This window comes from Neolamprologus brichardi, chromosome 12, assembly GCF_056152115.1.
Source record: "Neolamprologus brichardi isolate AB-2024 chromosome 12, ASM5615211v1, whole genome shotgun sequence".
NCBI classification, from domain to species: domain Eukaryota; kingdom Metazoa; phylum Chordata; class Actinopteri; order Cichliformes; family Cichlidae; genus Neolamprologus; species Neolamprologus brichardi.
Genome location: NC_142115.1, coordinates 15488709 through 15516136, shown reverse-complemented (window position 1 = coordinate 15516136; position 27428 = coordinate 15488709). Strand labels below are relative to the sequence as shown.

General features: G+C 41.0%; 1 protein-coding gene across 6 annotated transcripts; it reads right to left on the bottom strand.

Annotated features, from left to right (window-relative positions):
• Positions 1 to 3011: 3011 nt before the first annotated feature.
• On the bottom strand, positions 3012 to 26786 carry LOC102790124 (AP2-associated protein kinase 1-like). Of its 6 annotated transcripts, XM_087849039.1 has the most exons (20): positions 25985 to 26786; positions 22618 to 22736; positions 21968 to 22076; positions 21328 to 21470; positions 21046 to 21167; positions 20861 to 20942; positions 20640 to 20772; positions 20422 to 20525; positions 20008 to 20087; positions 19748 to 19911; positions 18986 to 19152; positions 16273 to 16494; positions 15019 to 15206; positions 14557 to 14750; positions 14398 to 14466; positions 11772 to 11876; positions 11468 to 11569; positions 10097 to 10255; positions 9619 to 9708; positions 3012 to 5579 (listed from the first exon to the last, which is right to left on the bottom strand). In XM_087849039.1, the coding sequence occupies exons 1-20, from the start codon at positions 26142 to 26144 to the stop codon at positions 4726 to 4728; spliced, it is 3366 nt and encodes a 1121-aa protein (XP_087705165.1). In that variant the 5' UTR covers positions 26145 to 26786; the 3' UTR covers positions 3012 to 4725. The 6 variants fall into 6 exon arrangements, with proteins under 6 accessions (XP_087705165.1, XP_087705166.1, XP_006784076.2 ...); XM_087849040.1 differs by lacking the exon at positions 11772 to 11876 and having other exon boundaries at positions 15019 to 15195; positions 16268 to 16494; XM_006784013.2 differs by lacking the exon at positions 16273 to 16494.
• Positions 26787 to 27428: the final 642 nt, after the last annotated feature.

The following is a 27428-nucleotide window of genomic DNA, read 5'->3' as shown; positions in this document are numbered from 1 at the left end:
TTGTTGCGCCTGTCCTTCTTATCCTTCCTCGCTGGTGTCTGATCTTCTTTTCTGTGCTTCTTTGCTGACTTTAAGAACGCCCATTTAGGATAGCCGCACGTTTTTAGTGCTTCCTTTACATGTGTGTGTTCCTTCTTTTTCCCTTCAGGCTTAGAGGGAACATGTTCTGCCCGGTGGTGTAGGGTCCTAATTACTCCAAGTTTGTGTTCCAGAGGGTGATGGGAGTCAAACAGGAGGTACTGGTCCGTGTGTGTGGGCTTCCGGTAAACTTCGATGTTGAGGTTGCCATTCTCTTCAATGTGCACAGCGCAGTCCAGGAAAGGCAAACAGTCATCCTTTGTGTCTTCCCTGGTGAACTTGATGTTTTTATCCACAGCGTTAATGTGCGCAGTGAAGGATTCCACTTCTTGTGTCTTGATTTTGACCCAGGTGTCGTCTACATATCTGTACCAGTGGCTGGGTACTCTTCCTTTGAAAGAGCCAAGAGCCTTCCTTTCCACTTCCTCCATGTAAAGGTTGGCTACAATAGGTGACACGGGGGAGCCCATGGCACAGCCATGTTTTTGTCTGTAATAGCCTTCGTTGTATTTGAAATATGTGGTGGTGAGGCAGAGGTCTAACAGTGTGCAAATCTGATCGGGTGTGAAGTTGGTCCTGTCCTCCAAGGAGTTGTCTTCTTGTAGTCGTTTTCTGACAGTCTCCACTGCCTCCGTGGTGGGTATGCACGTGAAGAGAGAGACTACATCAAAGGACACTATGGTTTCATCTGGATCCAGGGTAAGTTTCTGGACCTTGTCCGTGAAGTCGGTGGAGTTCTTGATGTGGTGTGGGGTGTTCCCCACGAGAGGAGCAAGGATGGTAGCAAGGTGTTTTGCAATGTTATAAGTGGCTGAGTTTATGCTACTGACTATGGGTCTGAGTGGGACAGCTTCCTTGTGGATTTTTGGAAGTCCGTAAATGCAGGGTATGGCATCCCCTGGGTAAAGGCGGTGATAAGTAAGGCGGTCAATGATTTTGTCCTTTTCCAAGTCTTGAAGGCAAGCTATAACTTTCTTTTTGTAGCTGCTTGTGGGGTCTCGCTTTAAGGCTTCGTAGGTATTGTTGTCACTGAGGAGAGTAGTGATCTTTGTATGGTAATCTGTAGTGTTTAGGACCACGGTGCATCTTCCCTTATCCGCTGGTAAAACAGTGATGTTGTGGTCTTTGCTCAGGGAAGCGACGGCCTTCTTTTCCTGTATTGTGAGGTTGGACGGAGGGACTTTGGCACTGGAGAGGGTTGCTGAGACTTTCATCCTGATTTGCTCTGCTTCTGTCTGTGATAATTTATTAATCCGAATGGCAGATTCTGTGGCTGTGATGAGGTCCACTATGGGCAACTGTTGTGGAGAAATGGCAAAATTGAGACCTTTGGCTAATACTCTCTTTTCAGGTTCAGTGAGATTCCTGTCTGAAAAGTTCTTAACCCATTTCTCCTTACTGTCTTCAGGTGTGTTTTCTTCTATGGGTTGTGTAGGTTCAGATTCAGAATGAGGAGTGTGTGTTTTTGAAAGCAAGGTGTGAAATTTCCTGCGTTGTCTTTCTTTTCCTTTCGAGTGTTGGGCCCGCTGAACCTCTTCTAAGATTGGAGAGGGTAGAAGTGTTTCCAGTTCCTGCAGAGTCTGGCTGATCTTGATCTGGAGGGCATCTATAGTGAAATGGACCTGTCTTATCCTTTCACTTAAAAGGTGATTTTGCGCTCTCTGTAGAATCAAGTCTGCTCTGTATCCCCTGACAGTGGATCCAAGGCGCAGGCTCTTGGGAACAACTCTGGTTTGTCTGCATCTTAGGTTGAAACGGAGATGGTTCCTATAATCCGCTAGTTTCCTTGATTCCCTTTCATACTCCCGCACCAGTTGAAGGGTGTTCCTCCCAAAATGTACGGCAATATGTCTGTGAAGGTTCTCAGTCATCCAGGTCATCGTAGTCAAAGGAGCTTGCAAAGAAAAGCTTGCAAAGAAAAGCGAAAATGTTCACATTTTGGACAGAGAGGACAGATGGTTTGAAAGAGGAGTGAAAGAAGCCATCTATGTCCACTGTGAGCGACCATCTTTGAACAGAGGCGGTGGTTTACGACACCAACTCTCTGCCATCTATAATCCAGTTTTGAGATCCCTTCCCAGACGCCTTAACGCCCACTCACACCCTGGGCCATCTGACCTCAGGAATTCGCATGATAAGGTGGGGCCAGGTTTCACAATGAACTCACCCGAAACTCTGGCTGATTGGGACCCACACCCAGTTCCACACCTTGGCTCAGGCGATTAGAGGATCATCAGGGGGTCCTTTTGTCCCTCTGTGGGGGGACACTCCCACTAGGGTTATATCTGGGACTCTCCACCATTTGACCTTAGAACTGAAGAAGCCTCTCGGATGAGAGGTGAAACGTCTTCAAGTAACTTAAAGAAGTCCAGACGCTTTTCTTTGCAAGCTCCTTTGACTACGATGACCTGGATGACTGAGAACCTTCACAGACATTTAAGAAGAATGTACTTCAACCATAGTCTAACCATATGACCACAACTAGTTCATTTGGTAAATAAACAAACAGTTCTCCCTTCTTATGAACTACATCCAGAAGAGCAAAAAAATGTAGGCAAATATGAGAACACCCAGGGTACCATTGTTAAAGATAGCATAACTAATTCAATAGAGAGAAAAAAAAAAACAGTTGATCTTTATGAGGCAAGATGTGATCATTTTTATGTAAAATTTGGTTGATTTTTTTTTTTGTATGGAATGAGTCATCATTGTGTAGCAAAACCCAAAACCCATTAGCCTCCCTTATTATGTTTGGTCAAGGTAATGTTTCATTATGCCCAAGGTATATTATTAATAACCTAGAATTATATATATCAAATTTAAGAGGTACAAAATAAAACACTTAACTCGTGGTGGACCAACTTCATCATGAACTGAATGTTTTGACGATCATTTAAAAAACAAAAACCACAAAAAAACCCACATGCACACAATTTTGATTTACATTCATTTAATAGTATCTCATGACAGTTTTCAAAGGCAGGCTGTGCAGCATAAGAAGTATTTTGAGTGCTTTCCTGTCCAACAGTCTTATTAACTGTTACTCCAAATGTTTCCTACACAACAGCGGTCACCCCCCCCAAACAAACAAACAAACAAAATAAACAAAAACAAACTTACAGCTGTGTTACAAACAAAACACATTCTTCAAGAACCGTGACACTCTGTCAGTGATTATGTGCAATCGTCTTGTTTACAACTGGGATGAGACAAGTAAACATTTATAACAAAATACCGAACACTTCGAAATAAAAGATTTTACATTGCAAAGGAGAAAAACATAATTTAAGCTTTGGGTTGAGAAAGGCTGGATCCCTTTTGGGGACCAAATAGGTCTTCCATGATTCTATAAAGAACAAAGACAATTAAATACGTCTGAATGGCAACGGAAACAAAATCCAATAGGAATGTCATCAATCAGACACCATATAAGATTTCACTTGGACAACACTACATTTACCCTGACTGGAACTGCGAAGCATAAGTGCCGTAGACAGTTGTAATATTTATTTATTTATTTTGAAGCTGCAGTCAAAAGTTTTCACTTCAGTTGTTCATAAATGTGTCACAGTTAGGATACAGAAGTCGACAACAAAGACGCATTCCTGTGCTCGATGACAATCTTGTGCGTGCGTGTACAGCAGACAGCAAGAGGAAGTTGTACATGATTGTACGCAGGTATTTGGTGCTGAACACGAGTACAGTAAGATTATGTGAATGCAGCAGTGTCTTTATTTTCATTTAAGGAGGGCACGAAGGCAAACGTGATGAATGCTGCTGATGTTCTGATGTGGTTCTGAGGTGCAGCAAGGGTGTTAAGGCTTTGGAGATGTCATATTGTACAGTGAGGACAAACAACGGGAATAGGCTTCATTTATACAACATAAGAATTACCATAATAAATGTTATATGACTAACATTTACTTATAGTTCATACATGATGTGGAACAAACTGTTTTTGTATGACATGATTGTGACCGCAAGCGTAACGCGCACGTTAAATTTACACTTTGCATCAACATCCAGCATTTCCTTTATGAACTTCGAAGCATAAAAGACAAAAAGTAACTGTAAATGTTTAACTGTAAGGCATTTGCACATTTCTAGTTTAATGAAATATTCCTAGGCTGCGTCTTCCCGTCTTTCAAGGTTCTATGAAGTTACGGTCACGTCATTCAAGCTGACTACTAAAATAAAGGAATGAGGCATTTTCAGATCGTAGTTTCGCAATGAAGCTCAAACTGTCCAGGAAATCTAACCACCACGGCTGCAGACAGTCTATGACCTCCCTCGCTGTGTGTGATATTTCAGCGCCGACACACAGACGCACACCAAAAAAAAAAAAAAAAAAAAAAAACTGAGGTAGGCGAGAAAACAATCAAATGCTTGACCATAATGTAGTCATTGTGTAAATGTGAACAAGAAGGAAAACGTGAAAGGCAGAGGAAACAAAACAGTGTGAATGTGGGACTGATGTCAGTTTACTCAAAGTAAAGATGACCTTGCACTATTTGAGTTGGTTAAGAATGAGATCCATGCAGGCCTGCAGTCCCGCTGCAGCGCTGGTGACAGCATGCGGTACGCCTGTTACACTTTGCATATTTCGGTAGGCGCGGATTCACACTGCCCTGACATGTGAGTGTGCGTTCAGGGCTTTTCTTGCGGTGCCTTGAGGTGAAAGGGTGCAGAGACAAATGGGTCTACAGCGCTCACGTCTGAGGTCCACGAGTGCAGAGGTCCAGCGGGGACAGATGCTACAGCAGCCTGCTGGCTCGCGTTAGACGCCGCTCTGTGAGCTGCTGCTGGCTGCTGGGGCACAGGTCCTTCAAAGTGTCGGGAGTATTTGGCCAGAGCTTGAGGACGGAAAGGTTGCTGGGCAACCTGTTCTAAGACTCCTTGATCAGAGGTTACAGCGTGAGCTCCAGCTGCGTGGGGGTACGAGGTCTTCGGCTGTGCTCCTTTGGGCTCCTTTCTTTTTCCAAATGGAGCCTGAGAGAAAACATCGAGCTGCTGCTGCTGCTGAGCCGCGAGGGGACCGCGTGGAAATGGAGCGTTAGCGAATACGTCACTTGTGTCTTCTTGCGCAATCAGAAAGGGGGCTTTGGAGAAGATATCTGCAGCGCCCTCCATCTCCTTTGCTGCCTCGTGTACATGCTGGAAGTGATTCTGGGCAAAGGTATTTGGAGCAGGTTGATCGAAGGTTGTAGCTGATTGTGCTGCTGCTGTGCCGGAGTGCAGAGATGGATGGAGAGCTAACTGAGGCCCTTGGTCTTCTTCATCCTCAGAGTCCTGCAGCAGAGGTCTAGAACCGCTGCAGTCATGGGGGGCTATGTGACTCTCAATGCCTTCACCGTCCTCTTGCTCGTCCTTGTGTGCTTCTTTTTCTTCGTCTTCATCGCTGGAGTGCACACAGCCCTCATTCTGTGGAGAATCTGCTCCTACAGCTTCAGTCTCTTGTCCCTCCTCAAGCACAGAGTAGCCATTACTCTCCCCTTGGAGATCTGTTCAAGCAAGCAAAGATAGAGGGGAAAACAAATTGGAGGTAAACAAAAATGTAAGAATACAAATGAGAAGAAACTTTGCCATCTGTGATCCAGCTGCCCATTTATCTACCAGATCCGACACGCATAACCGATGGACTCTAAAATCTGTAAGTCACTGATTTTCAAGGATGACTAAACAATGAGAAACCATCACAAGACTACAACAATTCTACTCTGAACAAGTCACAGTCACAACACTACCAGTTCTACTAGTACGTCACCACATTAACCTTGTTTCCACAATTCTCAACTCAACCTTCACAAGTAACGCCCAGTGTTACAGGAAAAGTGGCAGCAGTTTTGCTTTAGGTTAAAACTGAGTCAGTTGAGGAGGAGGGAGCATGAGAAAGATCTGTGGAAACAAGGGGAAAGAGCCTTCACAGCAAAAGTGAAAAATAGTTAGCGACAGACAGACTGCACAGAAGACAGATCAGTCTTACCTCAGCAGTGTTGACAGCAGTTGTTAACTTGCAGCTCAGGGGGAAAGGTTAGTTGAAGCAATTAAAGGAAAAGACCAAAAAGCTCTTGTTTTGTTTTACTTCTAGGGCGAGCTTTGCCTCCTCACTTGTGTTTTAAAACGTCCACGCCCTTTCCGTATGACTTAAGTGTGAATATGACAGTTTGGAGCTGACAAAAATATCCCACAGTGTGACAGCTCACTTAAGTGTGTAGAAAAACAGCTTCTCATCTCTCACAATACAGCTCATAGTCTGTACAGTCAACTTGAGATATTTCCTCATGAACAGACACACAATTTAGGAAGGCAAATTCAAAAAAGTGTAAGGAGGAATAAAGTTTTTAGGTTTCTGAAAACTGATCTGATCAGAACAACCACTCTATTTATGAACATTACACCAGGTGATATAAATAGGATTCATGACAAAACCCCATTAGCCTTTTATGGCTAAGGGAACGACGAGTCTGATGATCTCCATCAGTGATACTTCATTAACACTTTGATGATTATAGATAGTCTGTTTCCATTTCAACCCAAAGAGCACAGCAACACACGTAAAAGTCTGCAACCAGTGGCAGAGTGCTGCAGGATGCAGAATTATAGTGGACTGCAAAAATATGAACCGCAATATTAAATGGAAAGAAAATGGGATGTAGACATTTAAAGTGGTTAAGATCAGATGTAATACAACTCACAGCTGACACACAAGCCTTTCTTATGATTATTTAATGAACTATAGGAGACAGAGGTGAAAGGTATCCCAGTGTTATCAGGAAGTTAGTTCCGTCATTAGCTCTGTTAAATAAAATCTATTCAGGCATATACAATAACTTACATGTACCAGTACTAGTGTATAACCTAACAGCTGCAATGGACAGCAACACATACTATCCAGTCAAGCGATTCAAAAGCACTTAGTCTCATGTTTGTTTGGTGACTAAACCGTGAGCACTAGATAAATGTTTGACAAGAACTAAGAGAGAAGACAGAAGGACAGAGTCGACAGTTTTGCACTCTTAAATAAAGCCTCATACACAAATATGTTTTATCTATACATCCTTATACAATTTTTACATATTTTATAATGGTCCTCAGTTAATACATTCTTTCTAAAGCACTATCAATAATAGTCACTTTTAATCATAACATGATAAAATGTTACACACTAAAATCTACCTTTACCAATGCTGACAAGTGCAAAAAAAAGAAAGAAAAAAGAAAAGTGTTACTTTATGTATATTTACATTTCTCTTTCATCTGGACAGACTGTCACGACTGACTTTATGGTATATGGTAACAAAGGATTGGCCAGAGAAGATTGAGAGGATGTCAGTGGGAGAGGGAGGAAGGATATTTTCATGTAAAGTTCCTTCATTAACATAATACCTACACAAAATAATGACATTTACGTCACACTTCCCCCTCTGTGACGGTGGTATTCTGCTAAAAATCTGCTCATTTATACTGACCCTGAGAGCGGACCAACACAGAGGAAAAACAGCATGATAATAGAGTCTTGTTTAGCTTTGGCATCGGAACAGGTCAAATACCTTCATTCCCTTTTACTTCTGCTGTGCTTACCTCAACGATGGGTCACAGGTATGAGAATGAGCTGACATTAGTGGTGTTGTAGATAATGCTGACAATGGTGGGAAGCTGTGCTGTGGCAATGGAGCCGAACTCACCAGCTGTATTAACACTGACCTCAGCAGTTTCAGGAAATGATTACAACTGACAGATTTACAGGTGTAGCATTAGAATACGCTAGACACGCTGCTTAACATCCACAAAGAGGGGACAGTATACAGGTATGCTCAAGCCTGTGAAGCCACTTGGTCGGTTTACACCAGTGATTCCCAAAGTGTGGGCCACAAAGGTACTACAGGTGCCTGCAGTAATAACAGAAATTCAGAAATTACGCTCAAGTATGTACATATTTAAATGTATTTATTTATATAAAAGTGAATTAACACTGGTGATCGGAGGTGGTGAGATTGTGAAGTTTTTCATCACTCTGATCTAAATTTACGCTCTTGCTTTGAAGTCTCAGTCCCAGTGGCAGGTGGCCATGACACTTTGCATGTGATTGGGCAGCGTTAGCAATTTATAGCAAACAGCCTGTGTTGTTTATGCTTTTTTAAATAGAAATGTCAAGAAAAAACACACCACCCTCTCTTGTGTTTTGATTAGAGTGAAGATTTAAGACTGGGTGGGCCCCGTGGGATTTTCTGGTTTTTAAGTGGGCTGCAGCACTCTTGACTTTGGGAATAGCTGGTTTAGACAAATAGATCTATAAAGGAATCATGGCACATAATGGCTTGAACAGATTTGACTTTGCATGACTATGCGCACTCCAACAGTGTGAGAAATCTTTAAAACCTATCCAAAACTGACACTTCTTCTTTTATATGTAAACTGGTTCAAAACAGAAGCACAGCTCCAGGTTGCATCTTTGTTTGGTCAGTAGTTCAAAGCTCTCATAGGAAAGTGCATCAAATTATCTACAGCATTCTACAGTCTTTAGTCAGACCCCTGACACATATAACCATGCTTAACATGTGCATACGATGATGGTCGACCATGGCCGTGCACTCTGTTAAGGATGTTAATGGGAGTAAGAAGAAAGCATGAGGAAGACCATGGTGTAGCCAAGACAGAAGCGGACGATATGCTCAGGCATTAATGAAAAGATTTTTACCAGTGTGGGAATGTCAGCGGCTAGCAGAGACATATGAAACCAGCTATCAGGCAACTAGAGATGGAGTTGAGGCCAAGGAGGCACATAAAGAGAATACTGGCTCCTCTCGGTTCATAAGGTGCTACATTAAGTGTCTCTGCGTGCCCATCGCTACCCCCCCAACCCTCCCCGTATCCCTTTGTTAGGATTGCACACTGCCCCTTCGACCTCTCCCACCCCCTCTAGAGGTCGATGAGCTGATCCACCAGCAGAAGGGAGCGAGCCAAGTTGGGGATGCTGGACTCTGAACTGCCACTGTTGGTGCGCGAGTGACCACCTGGAACGTGCCAGAAAGAAAGAGAGATAGAGACAGAGATGGGCATGGAGGAGCCGAGGGAGAGTGTGAAAGACAAGCAAAAGAATAAGTCATTTTAACAGGGATTGCATGGAGAAATTAAAGAGAGGGAAGATGACCAGGATGAGGGGAGAGAGATGCATGAATAGGGGGGTAGAAAGAGAAACAAGCAGAGAGTGAGCTGGGATAACTTTTATACAGCTGCATCATTACACGGGAAGGGGGGAGTTAGAGAAAGCCATACTAACATGGGGAGACTTTCAAGATAAACTAAAAAGAGCCAAAACACCTGCAAGATGGCGAAGCACTGGGAGTTAAAAGATGACTAATGTGAGAGCTCGATGAGATAAGAAAAAAGCCACCCATACAAGACTTCTCACATCAGAAATCCCAGGAACAAGCTAATGGTGACTAAACTGGGAGGGGGGGCTAGCTCATTCATCTTTGTGGCTCACAGTCTGGGTTTCAGCAGGTGTGAGTGCTCATCTCAGAATTAGGTTAGCCTTACCTTGATTTGAGTTTTTGGAGATGAGCACTGGAATAGGATCAAACTCGTCGTCATTGCCCTTCTCCCCACACGACATGAGGAAAGCAGAGTCTGTGGTGAAGGAAGAGGAAGTGAAGTAACGATGGAAGCGGGAAGAGGTTAACTCGGCCAACGAAAAGAGCAGGAAATTAAAAAAGAAGGAGAAGGAGAAGAAAAAAAAGGAGGATGCGAGTAGATTATAAACGGAAGCAGCCAGGGCAGTCAAAGTTTTTAAAAGCCATTCAGTTTTACATGGCTTTTAGCATCTTCTACAAATGAGTCAAGGGTCTGGCGAGGCTGTCATTTAGTGTCCAATTCAATTTCTACTTTTGCTTTTTACTGTTTCAACAGGCCTTTCTATTGTGTGGTTGATCAGGGGTCTGCAATTGTGTTGCCACAAACACTGAAACCCCAAAACCCCGCCCCCCCACACACGCACGCGGAAAATAAAAGGTCTTACCAGAAGCAGTCTGACCAGCTGGCAGCTCCTCCAGGCAGGATCCAGCGCCAGGAGGAGCAGAGGAGCAAGAAGAAGGGAGAACAGAAACAGATGGGTTTCCATGACAGGTATGAGATAACAGATCACAACCCAGCAGAGAATCCTCCCCAGTGAGAGAATCTGAGACAGCGGCCAGAGAAAGAAAGGGTATGAGAAAGTAAGACTGTTAGTGCAAGGAGCAGAAAAAGATGTATTGTATTAGTATAATAGCTTACATGTGCAAGCATAAAGAGTCCAAAAGCTATGTTAGCTTCATTTAATAACAAACAATAAAAAGAGGTGTCTCTTTTTCAATGATTGAGCACAATTTTTATTTCTATAGCACTTTTCAAGATAAATGTAGCAAAGTGGGTCACAGAAAAATGCAAGCAGATCTCAGTGAATAGACCACTTAACATCCTAAAGCTTAAGCAGGTTATGGTCCATATAACTGAACTATTCTAAAGCAACTGTTCTAGTTATAGTCCAAAATGATTGTGATCTGGAACTAGGGCTGTGCGATATGACCAAAATCTCATATCCCGATATAAGAATTCTATCGTTCGATAACGATATAAATCACAAAAATGTAACATTTTCTGTAAATTCTGTGACTCTCGGGCAGCTCGACTTGCGGGAAGTGTTTCCAGCTTCGCGTCATGTAGCTGGAGTCGAGTGTTTTAACCGATGCATGAAACGATACATTTTTAGACATAAGTTGTAAAGGCCGCCGTTTTCTTTGTGAGTATTTATTACACGGCGTGCTGCGGGGAAAAGCCTGTTCTAACGTTTGAGTCTAAGGTTTATTTTTTAGCACCTGGCGGCTCTTTTTTTTTCATCCTCATCCGTAAATAATCTGCTCTTTCACGTGATTAAGTTTATTTTGAAAAGTCTCAACAGGATCTTGAGCTTTATTGTGAAAGGTTTATGTGGAAGATAAACAAGCGGACACGCGATGGTTTTACCGTCGTTGTTGCTAACCACAACGCATAAAAACAGGCGCTTGTCCTTCCGTAGTGTGGTTATAATAAATATAAGAGAAAGAGAGAACTTTAAGAAATTAATATAGCCACTACAGTGACCATCAAAACAATGAAAAAATATTGCCGTAAACAGTTTATTTTGCGACACCACGAAACAAATGATAGCGTAAAATGAAACGATAGACGTTTTTATATCGTCATCCGATATATATCGTTATATCGAACAGCCCTATCTAGAACACCAGCAAATGTTTGAGTTAATAAAAATCAATAAAACTACATTTTAGGATTGTCGCAGAACCTGAACTTAGTTAACCTTGGGTAAAACAGTGATCGGAAAAAGTGCTATTCTGAGGTCCAGGATGCTAACCTGGCACACTGGCAGGAATGAGCTCTGGCTGGCCCAAATGTCTCTGGGGCTGGGGAGCCTCCAAACCAGGAATCAGTGAGTCCACACACACCTCTGCCTTTACTACATAAACACAACGTAAAACAGTAATACAAAGACGTTAATAGTAGTACAGAAAAAAAAGAAGAACATCTTCTTTGTTCCTTTCCCAGATGATATGCCTGACTTTGTAAGGATATTAGAGAAAAGAAAGGGAAGGAAGACATATGCAGAGCAAATGAGGAATTCTGGGGGGCAAAGCATGGGACAAGAACATAGCTGGTACCATTTGTGGTGCTCTCTGCAGCAGTATTGAAGGAGTCAGTCAGGGTTAAGAGGTCAGGGAGCAGAAGAGAAGTATCAGGGGACTTCTGTCCCTCAATCAGCTTCTCTGTGAGTGAGCCAGAGAAAGAAGAGGGAGAAGAGAAAGGGACAGATGGCAACAGAGAAAAGGGCAATGAGAGAAGATTTTCCATAGAAATGACAAAGAAGCAGAGAAACTACACTTTGCGATGGTGCATGATGGCAAAAATCAACAAGGACAAATGCATCCATCTGCCTTCATGGTCAGCATTTTTAGAAGCAAGATTCATCCAGCAGACAGTAAGAAAAAAAATTAAAGATATTATGTAAATTTCGAGGTACTTTCACATCAATATAATAAAATTACTGAATCATTTGTTAGTTCATATCAGGGTTGTCAAACATAAGGCCCTGGGGCCAAAAAAGGCCAAGCAAAGACTCCAATCAACTGCCTCTGGAAGATATAAGGAACAGCATAAATGTTTTGACTTTTAAATGTGTTTTAATGAGTTTTGCAGCTTTTCCTACAGATAGAGATCTGCATCATGACTAGTCATACTATACAAAATAAATATATTTTACTAATTGATTGCAGATTTTAAACATTTTTTATTTATTTGGTCAAAGTGAGCTGTATGTGGCACACAACGTAAAATGAGTTTGACATCCCTGGGTTATAGTTCCTTCCTCAATAGCATTCAGTTGCCAAAAAAAGTTAAATTATGGCAGCAGATCTTTAATGCAGAAAACATTTCTCATGCTCTTTCACACCTTCAAAAACTTCAAGTTAAAGCAACCAATGAAGACCTTTCTTTTTATTTTCCACAACATTTTCAGCTCATTTTTGGAGCAGTGCACAAAAAAAACAAAACAAAACCCACAGTTGATGTTGTTAAGTCGTCGTTACCAAAACAAATAAGATCTGATTTTACTAAGTACTAAGTGTGCTGCATGCATGAAGTGTATTTCTATTTATTATAGTATAAGTGTATTTCATGCAGTTACTAATTTTTCACTGCAGCCTTATACTCACAGGAAACTGCTATGGGGCAAAGAAAGGGTTGGGGGGGGGGCATCTAGGACAAGGAATGTGTTGGCTCAGAAAATGGCACAGCAGATGTGACCTTCTGACCCCTTCGCTATAGGAAAGACGCCAATGCTGATGAAAAGCTTTTCACAAATCCTAAATGTCAAACATTTGATTTTCACAGGGAACAGTGAAAATATGCAGTTTTAAAATGCTACATACAGTATGTTTTACATGCTGTTGCACTCTTGCCACAAGGCTGTTTTCACGTTATCTCAGATGGGATGTTGTGCTTCTTAAGCAAAAGTCAGAGTGTGTTTGCTTGTGTGCATTCTATCTCAGTAAGGGATCCAAGGAGTCAAAGAGATAGCTTAGGCTGGACAGAGAAGATTACCCACACCCTTATTACATAACGTTTTTATCCTCTCAGTCCAGGCCTTAAACAGTATGTAAACAAAAAAAAAAAGGAAAAAAAAGATAAAGAGGCATGAAGCATACACTTCCAGAAGCACTCAAGACTAAACAGAGAAGAAAATAAAAAACTGGACTGTCATTTCAACAGGAGAGTGCGCTTAGCTTTCTCTTGTTCTTAGCAGCACTGGTAAGCAGGCTCCACTAGTGGTAAAGCAATCCAATTAACAAAGGAGAATTTGTCCTTTGCGTTACCAGGCAACAGAGAAGGAGAAAGCACAGACCTGCAAATGAGATGCGATCTAGCTGTAGCAACACTGTCTATTCATGAACGCTTACAAGAAGCCACTGTGAGGCTGCTCGCTAAGTCAACAAGGTAGAACTGTGTACTAATCCAAACCACAAAAACTGGCACTTGGAAGCTAACCTGTGGATGGTGTGAAAGCCAAGAAACTACCTGAGCAAATACAAAGTCACTCATGAGGTATATTTGCTAAGAGTCCAGGAGAATCAAAGGGATGGCTCGTTGTGCGTCCTGGTGTGACCACAATATTATAGAGTGAGAGGCAGTTAAAAGGGCCTGAGAGACAATAGCGCTGACGCTACACTTGTGAGGTGATGGCTATAGATCAATACTGCACAGTGGACTCTAAAAATTGAGACAGCAACATATAGAGCAGCTATAACCTACACAACAGAAATTTTCTAATAATATGCAAGAAATTAGGGATGCTTACTCAAAGTCAGTGCTTGGAATCATCAGTTGAAGATCTGCAGTTTAAAGCTAATACTCTGACTTGACTATTTGCCTGCTTACAACAAGCGCAAGCCTCTAGGGCTGTCCTGGATACTGGCTTTAGTAGTATCAACAGCTAATACTTGAATATTTCAATATTAATTGCGGGCAGTTTTCTACAACGGATGCATATAGATGCAACAATTAAAAAAAACAATCACCATGCAAATAAGATTAAGATGATGGCTGCGCTGTGATTTCTGATGGTTATAAACTGTTTTCTTTTAATAGAAGTACACAAGCCCACAGACTAATCCTTATGATAGATTGACATTATTCGCATATACTCAATCAGTGAGACAAATCCAGCTGGTTCAGAAGCATCCTTTACAAAGCTGTCAGAGGCATACTGAGAAAAACTAAACAAAGACTTACCTGGAAAGGCATTGAGGCTGGGAATGAGATTTTCATTGGATCCCGCAGCTTTCTCTCCAGCTGCAGCAGCTGTGCACAAGCCAAAGGAGGAGAAAAAACAAACAGGTTTTAGATCATGGAATGATTCACTAATGCTGTGTGTGAACAAACTGAACTTACTCTCAGCTAGCTTTGCAAAGTCTTTGTTAAGAAGCTCCTCTGCTGTTAGCTTAGAGAAGTTATCATCTCCAAAAGGATTCCAGGCAGGCTGAGTGTGGGGGACAGTGAGTGCTGAGGAGGCTTCCCCGTCACCTGGATGGTATACACTCTGTTGGGACGAGCAGGGGGACCCAGAAGGAGTAGTGCTTGCTGATCTGCAGTACAAAGATAAATATAAAAGACAGTAGGAGCACACAGTGAAACTACACAAAGGATGTTAAGTCAATGCACACTGGCCTCCTGATGTATGCGGTAGTAAGGAGAGAGAATGAACAGTTATTTAAAGACTGAAATGAGATATTCTCGGGGATCTAAAAGAGTTATTTGTCCTCTTTCTGTGCTGTGATGTGAATGGACTGTCTATTGCACGTCATGAAAGAACAGTTCATCCTCAGATCACTGAGGGGAGTTCATTCTACTCACTTGGACTTGTTGAGGCTGGCTTCAGCTGCGGCTGCCTGAAGTAGCTGGGTCGACTTGCTAACGGGGACCCCAAACACGGCACTGTGGGTGACATCACTAAGGATACGTCTGTGGCCACTCTTGGTGGCCGTCTTTGGCGAGGAGGGGGGTGTCAGGGAGCCAACTTTGTGGATCCCTCTGCCAGTCGTCTGCAATGAGAAAAAAAAATGATGCAGAGGGGTGAAAATGTATTAGTAACTAAAACCTTTTCTCTATGGTACTGTGCAAAAGTCTAGAGTCTTTTCTTTATATTTTTCTAGAAAAATAGTAAAAGTTCCTGTGGTCTATAGAAACACGTGCAAACATACACAGAAAAAAATTATATAGAAGCACAAACAGAGTTTGTACAATTCTAAACAGCTTGAAAGTCAATATTTGGTATGACCACCTTTATTTTTCAACACAGCCTGAACTCTGCTAGATAAGCTTTCTTGTCATTTCTGGTCTTTAGAAGTATTTCTCCAGTTTCTTGAAGGACAATCAAAGCTCTTCATTTTTCAAAGAGTCAGCTCAAAAACAAATGGTATGTTTTTGCAATAGGCTACTGTAACAAAGTGCCTAAAGATACAATTTAAAATTGGTTCTGCTCATAAAAGCCAAGCTGTCTATTAAGTGTAGATACAACACTGGTTCATCTATTGAGTTAGCTGACTTTTCTATGTTTGAACAATTCAAAGGTCAGTATTCCTCTGAAATGGTCAGATACAAGTACTGGACTAAAAATGAGTGAAAAAGGCCAAAGTCCAAAGAAAAACTTTAAAAGACCTTCATAAAGCCTGGAGAACTATTGCTCAGGACCACTTAAAAATTACACGCAAGTCTGGCTGCTTGGAAGCAAAACATAAAGAAAAAACTGAAGACTTTTGCACAGTTCAGTATTTAAAAAAAAGAAATAAATGAACCAGATACAAACATTAGATCAAGTAAGAGCAACTGGAAAAGAAAATTGATCAAAGAGATTGAAGATTGCTCCAAACTACAACTCTATGAAAACAGGAAACATTTACAGGAGAGGAAAACATGAAACAGTCTGACAGAAACTCATGAAAATCCTATACATTATACAGTCAGTAAAAATGGAATGAGATTTTTCGAATATTTTGCCACCGAGAAGAGGAAAAAGTGAGCAAAAGTCTGGATGTGATTCGTTAGAGACGAGCCAATAATCAGCCCCGACCCAAAGAGTAGCAGACAGCAGCAGGAGTAGGACGTTACCACAAACTCTGGACCACGAGCTGCAGGACCAACAACTGCGGACTCGGGGATGGGTGTGAGATGGGCAGCTGCACTTTCAAGGACTAAATGCTGCTGCTGTTGGTGTTGATGCTGCAGGGTAACAACTTGAGGAACAGGTTTATATTGCAGCAGACTGGATGCTTGTGATGATGTTTGTTGTTGCTGAAGTTGCTGATGGTAGAGGTTCTGTACCAGGTGATGCTACACAGGAACACCACACAGCTGACCGTGAGCAAGGTAAACTGTGGCCCAACTGAAATATTTTCTGTTATTTATTGCAAAACTAAACCAGATTAATTTTTTCTGTTCTGCTTCACCAGCAAACAACATGAACGCACAGAAGAAAACCTACAACAAACCTATAAAAATATGGAAATATTTGTTGCGGCTAATAATAAAGTGGGAATCTCAAAGGGTTTGTTTGAACAAATATCTGTTAAATTGACATTTATTGATAAATGAGGTAACAGAATGGGAATTTAACAGTTTTCTGAGGAATGATTCCTAATAAGTAAATATTTCATTTTGCAGTACAAATGCAACGAGTTTGTCTGTGAGCTTAGCAGTTCACACTATCATTCCTCAAGAATGTGTCAACGAAACACGTCAACAGGCGTGTACTAAGAAAGAAAGTTCAGCATAGCCAAGATTTTTTTTCCTGTTAGCTGGCTTGATGAAACCTAACAATCCAGTCTGAGACAACAGGTATGACGGTGGTAGTTATTAACTTTCTTTGTTAACCTAGGCTTGCTTCAGGTGCCAAGAGGGCAGCTGACATGTCATTTGATACTTCCTCCACACAAAACAAATGATTTAGCTCCACCTACTCTGATCAGAAACATTATCAGAGGAACAGGTAGTAGAGATCTAGAAAAAGAATTTAAAATACACCTCCTATTGCTGCAAATAAGACAAGCGAGCAGTGATGGCAGAAAATCATCAATCGCAAGCTCTCCAAGCACTAAAATAAAGTGAGGTGTATCAAAAAGAATCATCTGATTTCAAAAAGCTATAATTTTAAAGTGACAGTAATCGAAATAATGGACATAGAAGCTTGTGGTAAATTTTTAAAGTACATGGCTGAATATTAAGTTTTACAAACAAGACAATGTTAACAAGTTCTCAATGTGTCCCCCTCCAGACACACAACATGTCTCCACAATACTCAAACTTGCCACTGCTGCTGTTATGCTACCGACCAGCAACCACGTGACACTCACGAATCTCCTATTTCTAATAATAGGCATTTCCACTGTTACTGGAGAATGGGGAATAAAACCACTTTAAAATCAGACGATTCTTTTTGAAACACCTGTATAAATGCTGTTTATTTCCAACTGCACATTAGGGTTTCGAAACTTGAAGTTAACCTGCGCAGGAATAGGTTGTGTGTTCAGCATCAGTTACTATGGTGATCTAGTCAGGCAAAAGGAGAGACACTGTCATAACACTGAAAATTTGTTGACAGCAGATCTAGTTAAAATCTTACAAGAATGAATGGAAAAGGAAGCTACAGTGAGCTGGTTAAATAAAGAGCTGCAAACAGCACATTTCCTGCCTCTCAGCCAGGTAACTTCCTCCAACCCTTTCACTGAGGTGTGGTGCTAGCAGTCTCATGCTATGTGCAGCATGAGAATCAAATCACAATTGCTCACAGAATGAATGAAAATTACACTTACTGCCTGTCAACTAATTCTTTATTTTCTCATTGTTATTTCTTTATTCATCTGAGGAAAATATGGCATCCATAAGTGTTTTATTTGGGAAGTACAGTTGCTGCTGGCCCTGGTTCTTCCTATCTGTAACATAAGACACACTGTTGCAGGATTCCTTAATGTCATTCAGCTCCTTCTCAAGATCGGATCTTGACTGATGCCAGCTTCTACATATTACAGGACTACAGATTGTGACAACAGTCCTCCTCCAGCTCTGGAGATCCATTGCAACATAAAAGCCTGAATGTGGAGCTGGTGGATAAGTGTTTCATGTTGCACTACGACAAGCTCACAAATCCTACAGAGCAGAACAAGGACCACCATTGCCAGCTGCAGTGTAAGAAACTAGAAGTGGAGTTCATCTACAGGATGAGGCATTAGATTATATTTATAAAGTATATGTATAGGACAAACCTATAAGAAGTATTTGACTGTACGCATAAACACCCCTCTCGCACCATGAACACAATCTAACTGGTAAGAAACCAAATCAAACCTTTGAGATTACCACCTTAAGTCTGGGAGCAGCGTAAATGTGTAGCTTTGGCTTGAAACACACACACACCAGTGATGAACATAATCATGTTGAATTTAAGCTTCACTGAAACTAAACAGAGCTCTTAAAACTGATTTTGAACAACAAACAGGGCAGCTCAGCCAAAAAACAATATCACTAAAATCCACAGAAATCAAAATAGTTCATCATGCAAAACACAGACAGCCCACACCTAAAGTTTGTATTTTCAAGTGTGTCTCATTATCAAGCCCAAACCCTTTGTGTGGTATCACACTCTTCTTGCTATTGCTTGCACAGTGAATATGCATTTGATGAAAAATCCCTGATGCTGTTAATTCTTTGAAAACAAAGGCATTAAAATGTCTCACCACGCGTGCACAGCATTATTCAATGCCATCCATGAAACAGCACACATTGCAGCTAATCACCATTTCCATTCTTGCTCTAACAGTCTTCCTACCTGCTGAGTGCTCTGTGGACTTAAGAAGGCAGAAGCTTGCTGCTGCTGCTGCTTAATAAGCAGCTGCTGATGCTGAGATGTAGCCTGCGGCTGCATGTTAGCAGACGGAGCCTGTTGAGTAGGTTGGACAGCAGCTGAAGCTGGAGGAGGGACACTGATACCGACACCTGTAAGGGAAGTTAATACGATATATGAGAAAATTATAAAAGTATTCTTGATCATCAAATACGACACAGATTCTTTTTGTGCAGATTCTTACATGAACCAGCTGTCATCCACACAAACATTGTTGTGCAAGTGAGTGAGAAAATCTTAAATCACCTCGCTCTCGAGTTATTGGATTCACAAACTTGGGTATATACGTCGCCCGCCCCCACAGTGGGGTGACAACAACACCCCATCAGCCTTTTTATGGCTGAGGGGCAAAAACTAATTGGACCGATACCAATCAAAAGAATGACTTTGAACAACACATAAATAAATGTGAGGGTGAATCATGCCACCATCTATTCTGTCTCTGCAAGTTGACCAGAAGGGACGTCAAATAAAAACTAAAAGCCTTTAAAGAGCAGACTAAACCAATAGGAACACAGCATCTAAACAGATTTTATAGTTAAATTCTTGAGGGATTCATGAACCAAAAGTAATTCAACATAAATAATGTTATTACCAGGGTAACAGTCATCATAAATCCAGGCTTTGATCACAATGGTTTTAACCCTGACATATAGAGAGAATCATAGTTTAAACAGCTCGTTGTACCTATAGCCTGGGGTGCCCCAGTAGCCACACTAGGCCTCTTGCGTGGGGTGAGTGCTGGCTGGATGGGAAGAATGCCTGATATGGGCTGGGGCTGAGCCTGGCCAGCTTTGGGCCGCTGTCGAGGTGCAATTGAGGTTTCCGTTGTAGGAACTGGGTCTGTGAGCCTGATGGAAGAAGAAGAAAACTCTGCAGAGTAATGCAAAGTTTCTTATGACAATAATATTAATAAAAATAACACACACGCTTTGCTTGTCACTCACCTGGCTTTGTTTTGACTCTTTTTGGCCACAGCTTCACTCGCTTTGATAGGCTCAGGAAGTTTTGCAGGAATAGGTGAATTCTGCAGGAGAGAAAAGATTTATCAAAAATGATCAAATCTTTTCACATTTTTGATTAGTATTTTCCATAAATTTTTTTGTGCTTTGTTATTACTAAGAGCCTAGTGACAAAATATGTACTGTCATTAATATCACTGTGTCCTAGATAGCCGTTTCTAGCTAGCTAGGAAAGTTTCCTCCTGTTTCCTAGAGGAAACTCAAACCCCAGCACACGAGATGTAAAATCAAAGACATGTAGTAACAAAAAGAAAACCTAAGTGATGACCTGGTAACTGCTGAGCACACACATATTTTCATCTAATACTCCCAACTATTGCTCTCGCCGTGATGACTCACATGTAGATTTGGGACGGGGCACTCTCGTCGAGCCAGTTTAAAGGCAAAGTAGGATACTTGGTAAATGTCTGGCCTCTTTTCAGGATCAGGTTCCAGCATGTATCCTGAGACACAAAAATTATTCTGAGTTAATTTGCAATTAAATTTAACTGCACCTACAGACTACACACATTCAGAAAGCAGAAAGGTCGCTTGATCTAAGCAAATAGAGTACTTACTAATAAGACAGTGCATTTCATGTGAGTAGCGGGAGTTGTCTGGGATGGTGAAACTGCCATCACAGATAGCCACTTGGCTCTCGCCGAATGGAAGGGTGAAGTAGCACAGCTTATAGAGAAGACAACCCAAGGCCTGTGCAGACAAGGAAATTAACACATATAAAAACATATACTCTGCATGACGTCATAGTAGTTAGATAATATTTTTAAGTTAGCCTCACCCAAATGTCTGCCTTTGTTGTGATGACATTTCCCCCATAGAGGTTGACCATCTCTGGAGCACGGTATGACAGCGTAGTATACCTGCAGTAGCAGTAATGTATGAGAACAGACCAATGAGCTTCTGACATATAGGGAGAAAAAAGGGTAGATGGTACATAAAGAGGAAAAAACCCCAACAACTAACTTTTTGATTTCATCTTCTAAAACTGCCACCCCTTCTGTCTGAGGATTTTGGAAGCGGTTGGTGGCACTTCCAAAGTCACAGAGCACATAGTGTCCCCGGTCATGAAGAAGAATATTTTCCACCTATGTGTGGAAGACAAGATGAGACTTGTGAGATGTGATGTACAGTGAAACAAACGCAAAAAACAAACAAACAAACAAACAAAAATTCCAAATTACTTAATTCATTAGCTAGATCTGTGCTGTCAGTAGTATTTGCATACAGAAAATGTATTAGGCTTGCCTTGAGATCTCGATGGATGATTGGAGTCTTGCACTGATGTAGACGAGCGACCGCCTCGCACGTGTCACAAAAGATCTGTAACACCTCAGCTTCAGTGAAGCCCGTCTGTAGCCGCTGGTTCATTAGGTTCACCACCTGGCCACCTAAATGAAAAAAAATTAGTCAATAAAAAGACATAAATTCCTTTTTTTATGTTATTATTTAAAGTTTCTAGGTAATGTTTAAGGCTCAAATATAAGTTTACTCTGATACCAACACATCTAAAATAAATGACAAAAACATACATTAATCTTTATCATTCACATGACACTTCAAAGCGGTCAGCTTTTACATAAGAAACACATAACACATTAACATTGCTGTTTATAGCATAACAAAATTAATACATTTTCGACACTACACAATTTAAAAACCCCAACGATGCTCACAACTGCACAGGCATGTTAACATTTTATCTTTCTACAAATGACACAGCTAAGTTAAGCACCGAGTAAAACACAAGTTCTATTGACCACGACAGCTATCAGCTGAACATTTGCCTTTGGAAAAAAAAGAAAAGAAAGGATGCTGTAAGAGCCGAGGGTAATGGAGCTTTGAATTCAGAGATAGAAAGGCATGGGGAGGGGGTTGGGCGATTTACCTCGACAGAAGTCCATTAAGATCAGGACTTCCCACACATCACCAGCTCCGACTGCAGTTATGCTGGAGTCCAGGAAGCCGACTATGTTTTTGTTACCCACCAGGTCCCTCTGTGTAAATAAACAGAGAAAGAAACAGGAATGATGAACAACAAGAGAGGCAATTTTCAAATATCATGCAGTCCTAAGAAATTTTATTTGATAGATCAAAAAATACATCACTGTTTGTAAATTCTCAGTTTAATTTTAACTGCCAAAGGACTTAAAGTAATGATGATAAAATCATCTGATAAGCATGTCACCAGGGAGTGGCTACAGGAACTGGTTTGTTTCACTTACAGTTAGGAAACGGACATGCAACTGAGCTTACAAGGCAACATTTTAAACAGAACTTCATGTTCTAAAATGGAACTAATTACAATCCTGAATGCTGCTTTGTTATCACCACTTGACACAGGTCAAATAGTGTTTTTGCATAACTTTTTTTTTTTTTTTTTTTTTTAATTTTCGGGCATTCGGGGTTGATCATATTTGCATTTTCTGTGTCAAATTACATAACACTAGATAGATTTTTTTGTTTGTTGCTGATCAGGCTAACAGTAATGCAAATTGTTGAATTTGCTCCAGTCAGCTTTGGGGCAATCACACTCACCATAATTTGTATTTCAAGTTTGCAGATCTTCAAATCGTGTTCGTTGTTGACATACATTCTTTTTAGTGCACATCGTGCACCTTGATGAGTCCTCACCAAAAAGACTATGGCAAAACCTCCTGCAGAGAGAAGAACAGGGAGAATGGACAAATTGAAATGCAGAAATAGGAAAACCACCATAGTTATGTCTCTTGCATTTTTTGCCACCATATACAGAGCAATTATAAGCGGCACTGCATTGGTGCTAAAACCCAGGGCGTTCTTTCTATAAGACAACAGTGTTAAGCATACTGCCTTGCTCAGTCTGCTTTGAGTTTATTTCTCAGGACAGTGACCATCTGTTGACAGTGACTTGATTTTTACTGAGGAAAAAAGACGATCTTGGCAGATCAAATAATCATAACCTAAACTACAAGGAGCCTGATAAAGTCACAATAAAAATGAAATCTATCAAACATGTGCAACGAATTGTTTTATCCAGTTTAAAGCACTGGTGTCAAACAGCCCTGCAGCAGGGTATAATTCAACCCTGTTGAATAGCATGGGTTTAGCATAAACACTGTGTGGTGAGTTAGCTGACTGGCACAATAGTCACAAGACCTTGAAACAAAACTGTGTGAGTAAGCAGCTGTGCCAAAAAGATGCAAGAAGACAAAACTGACACGACATAGGAAGTGAGAGAATATATTATCCCACGTTTAGTCACAATGATGACAGTGACAACCATAGCAACTAAAACCACCAGGAATCACACCACACTAATAAATAAGGCACAAACTGAGTATCTCTCAGCAAATATCTGGATATTTTAGATTCAATTATCATTGTTATTATTATTATTCTACTACTATCAGCATTACTCAATACAAGCTGCATTGTTAAAGACGTTCATAGAGTACAGCAAGATTTTTTTAAACAGGAAACCACACTAAATATGAAATCATGTGGGCTTCAGTCCTCCATCCTGTGTGGGTCAGCATGAATGAGGAAACTTAGTAATTTTACTGTTGTCAAAATGAATTAAATGACTTGAAGTTTCACAATGAAGTGCTAAATTCTCTGCATCTAAGAAAAAGGAGCTGGCAGAGCACTTTGCTCAGTAATTAGTGTTATGACATGAAAAGCAATTGCTTGGATGAGATATGAAGTTTAATTAAGAGCTGAGGCCTGTATTGAATCAGAATAAAGAGCAGAGGCTAGGCGGGCACGTGTGTGTATAGCCCAGCAGAGCAGAGGCATCTGATCCACTGCTGTCTTGCACAGTCTAATCTGAGATGCCTGTTAGAAATTAGAAGGATTAGCGGCAGTCTTAAGCAACATTTAGCAGTGGTCTACTGTCTCAGGAGATGGGGTGAGTAAATAAGTCCAGCTACAAATAGCCACTACTCCTTGACGTAAAATGATTATAACACAGTTGTAAATGCACACAAAAATAAACCTTTGGGCTCTGCAATGAAAAGTGTCACCAATGCTTGTAGTGCTCAGTTACAATCTGTCAGTGTAATGGAACTTGCATAATAAGCATCTAGGCTTTGGACTAAGACACAGCACATGCCCTCACAACTACGATGCTGTTTACAAACATATGCACAACAGTGCAGTGACAGGGAGAAAAACCAGAGATCATCTCAAGAGAAGGTGGCATAAACTATCTAATCTAACTTAGAAAAGTTTTTTTTCCCCTCGGTTAGAAAATGTGATAATTATGGTATACAAAAAGGGAATGACTTGCACATTAATGACAGCAGGATCTGGTGGCACTAATGTTACCAGCAGTAACTCTATACATCAATACAAAACAACACTTCCTGCTGACCGTAAAGGGAGAGAGCTGTGTGTCAGGAAATCCAGAGGTAAGTCAGTAATAAATCACAGATTTACCCAAGACCTAAAGCTAAAAAAAAGATAACACTGTTCAAAGCGTGCACCTCCAAACCAAAGTTACAAAAAAAAAAAAAGTTACAAAAGCAGCACAGTGCGCTGCCCTCACTGCTTTAGTCAGCACAGAGTAAAGTGTGTTGCCACAAAGTTCAAGAGTGACAACAAAGGGAGTTGGAGTAAGAGGAGGAAAAAATAATTAACTACATGACGCAGCCAGATAACAGTGACTGCAGGCCCAGACTTCAATGAAAAGCATCTGAATAAACAGGTGTATTGCCAGTAGCTGTACTCGAATTACAAAGAGCAGCTCTACTACCAGATCAAAATGTAGTGAAAGGAAAAAATAAATAAATAAATAAAACCTTGCATCTTGCGGAAGCTGTATATATAATTATGGTGATGCCATTTAGTAGGCCTAAGAATTACACACCTGAATTGTGCTTTTCTAAAGTTACTATCTGCAAAGTGTGCAAAGGCCAAAGTATTTCCAGAACTGAACTGAGCTCACAGAAACAAAGAAATTCCCTAACATCCCAGTACAGGGCGGGTCTGAAGTTTGCTGTGGAACTCATTCATAAAGCCAGTGTGTGGCCAAACACATGGTTCCCATCTATAGTACTGATAAATTAATCAGACTTTTTTCATCTATTATTTAGTAACAGGCCCTCTTAGCTAACAGAGGACATCAGACTCTCATTGCAAAGACAAATGACCACAGGGAAAAGGTTTACCTCTTTAACAATATCCGTTTAGCCTGTTCTAGTAGAAATGACCTTAAAAAGGTGCAATCAGTCCTCACCACTAAGTTAAAGATTTGGATTAACAAATGAACATGCAAGAATATTTTCACCTGGAAAAGTTGGTGTGAAGTTATGTCTGAGTTTTAGCTTACTGTAAGGTCACATTCTATGTGCCAACACATCCTAACCAACAACTTCCAGTTAATTTTAACTTGTGCAGTCTACATCTGCCAGTCCCTCTGTAAATATCCATACAGGTGACTCAGCATGGCGTTGGCCCCTTACAGCACAGCAGGAAATCCAGTTTTGCTATGTTCCTCCCAGCCTTCAAGTAAAGAGTGTAGTAATGCAAGGATAATACACACTGAGAGATGTAGAGCCCATCATCTTTACATCTTAAAATTTCAGCCTAGTCTGTCTTCCTCCTAATCTGCCTGTTGTTATTATTATTGTTATTATTAATAATACACAGATAAGCCAGGTTTGGGCAACCTGGCAGCAAACAGGCATGCAGAGGACTGCCTAAATGTGTAACCTCTAAACCCTGACCAATAAATATCCATTAACCAATGCCATTTCCACTTAGTAATGTATAGCAAACATGATAGCTTATCATTGTGTTAGTAACATTACTCTGGCTGGGCCAAAAACAAAACAAAAACAGGCCCAATTGTTTAAATGAAGCCGTCCAAATCACAATTAAAGTGGTTGTAGTAATCCACATAAGGGAACGCCACGTAGTTCACCTTCAGCGATTGTTTCCTCCACGGTTACTTGATATCTTCCAATGCTGAAGACTCGTCCGATGAAGCTGCCTCCGCCGCCGGAACCAGCGCCTCCTCCACCGGCTCCAGGACCAGGCCCGGAGCCCCCAAACTCCCGACGGGAATCAAAAAATTTCTTCATTTTCCCTTGACACTGCCCAAAGCAGGACCGAGTCCAAAAATGTATAAATGTCGCGACAACGATAGTAGTTGGACAGAGTCAGTCGCTGAGGTGCTGGCGTTAACGCTTCAACAGCTGAATGAATGCTGCTAGCTGGCTTCAAGCTAAAAGCTAGAGAAACTAGCTGGACCTTAAAATATCCCGAACACTGCTGCCTGATGCTGTTCAGCTAACTCATGGTTTGAACAGCAGGCGGAGTCAAATAATGCAGAGAAGCCGCTTTCCACTCTATACCAAAATCAGTACTAGCTACACTATGAGCCGGACTATGAGCCCGAAAAACCCCGTCAGCTCACCTAGCTAGCTAGTCAGCTAGCTAAGCAGCCAGGTGCCAGCTGTCAGTCAACACACTAGCAGCCAGGTAGATTCCTGATATCAAGTCCAGGTCGTTACACATCTCGGTCGATATTCTCCCGAGCGAAATGTTAGTCCACTTGCTGCCTTATACCTCTGTATCGTTGAGAAAATGTCAGCTCTTTACTGTTTGTATTCGTGCTGCAGGTTAGAATAAGCCTAGTCAACTAGGTTAACTTAATGACAGAGCTAACACAGCCACTAGTACACGCTAATGGCAGAAGTCCTCCCCATCTCCCCTGAATCCTGCTGGACTGCTCCTAGTGTGATTGGTCAAATCAACAGCGACTTCCTGTTAGTCCACCCTGCTTGTCCCTGAGCTGTGGATTGTCAACATAAATAAAGTGAGTTTTGTGTTGTTGTTTTTTTTCATCAGTCTAATTTACTAATAGCAGTAAAATAAAAGGAAACCAATTTAATCTTTAATCTCAAATTTGTGAACAAAGACGAGGAAATATCTACAGAAGGGGATCCCCACATAATTCATTTGCTATGTGATTTCTGTTCCAAACTTCTGAACATATTAGATATAAAGGTGAAAGATATGGAGCTATAACAACAACAAAATAATAATAATAAAATTTATTATACATATCCTCTTGAGAACCGAGGAAAAAATAATTTTTTGTGTGTGGTTTTCTTGCTCTTTGGAGGTAAAAGAGGCCACCCAAACACACGAGATATCAATGGAAAGCCCATGAGGCACTCTATTTAGTACCACAGGACTTAGTAAGGTAGCTCAAATAAGTAAAAAGATATAGACCAAAAGCAAACGTCCATTCCAGATAACATAAATGAATAGGATAGTTCTCAATATTTAAATACAAAAACCAAAGTGAAACAAGCAAAGCCACAGTAACTAAACTAAAATAAACTGAGAACAAAAAATCA

Excerpts from the sequence above, each read along its gene's own strand:
- LOC102790124 (XM_087849039.1), bottom strand. The coding sequence starts at position 26,144 with ATGAAGAAATTTTTTGATTCCCGTCGGGAGTTTGGGGGCTCCGGGCCT. Across the intron at positions 15,207-16,272 it reads CTCGTGGTCCAGAGTTTGTG|ACGACTGGCAGAGGGATCCA; the intron begins GTAACGTCCTAC and ends TTCTCATTGCAG. Across the intron at positions 11,570-11,771 it reads TGCAGAGAGCACCACAAATG|TAAAGGCAGAGGTGTGTGTG; the intron begins GTACCAGCTATG and ends GTGTTTATGTAG.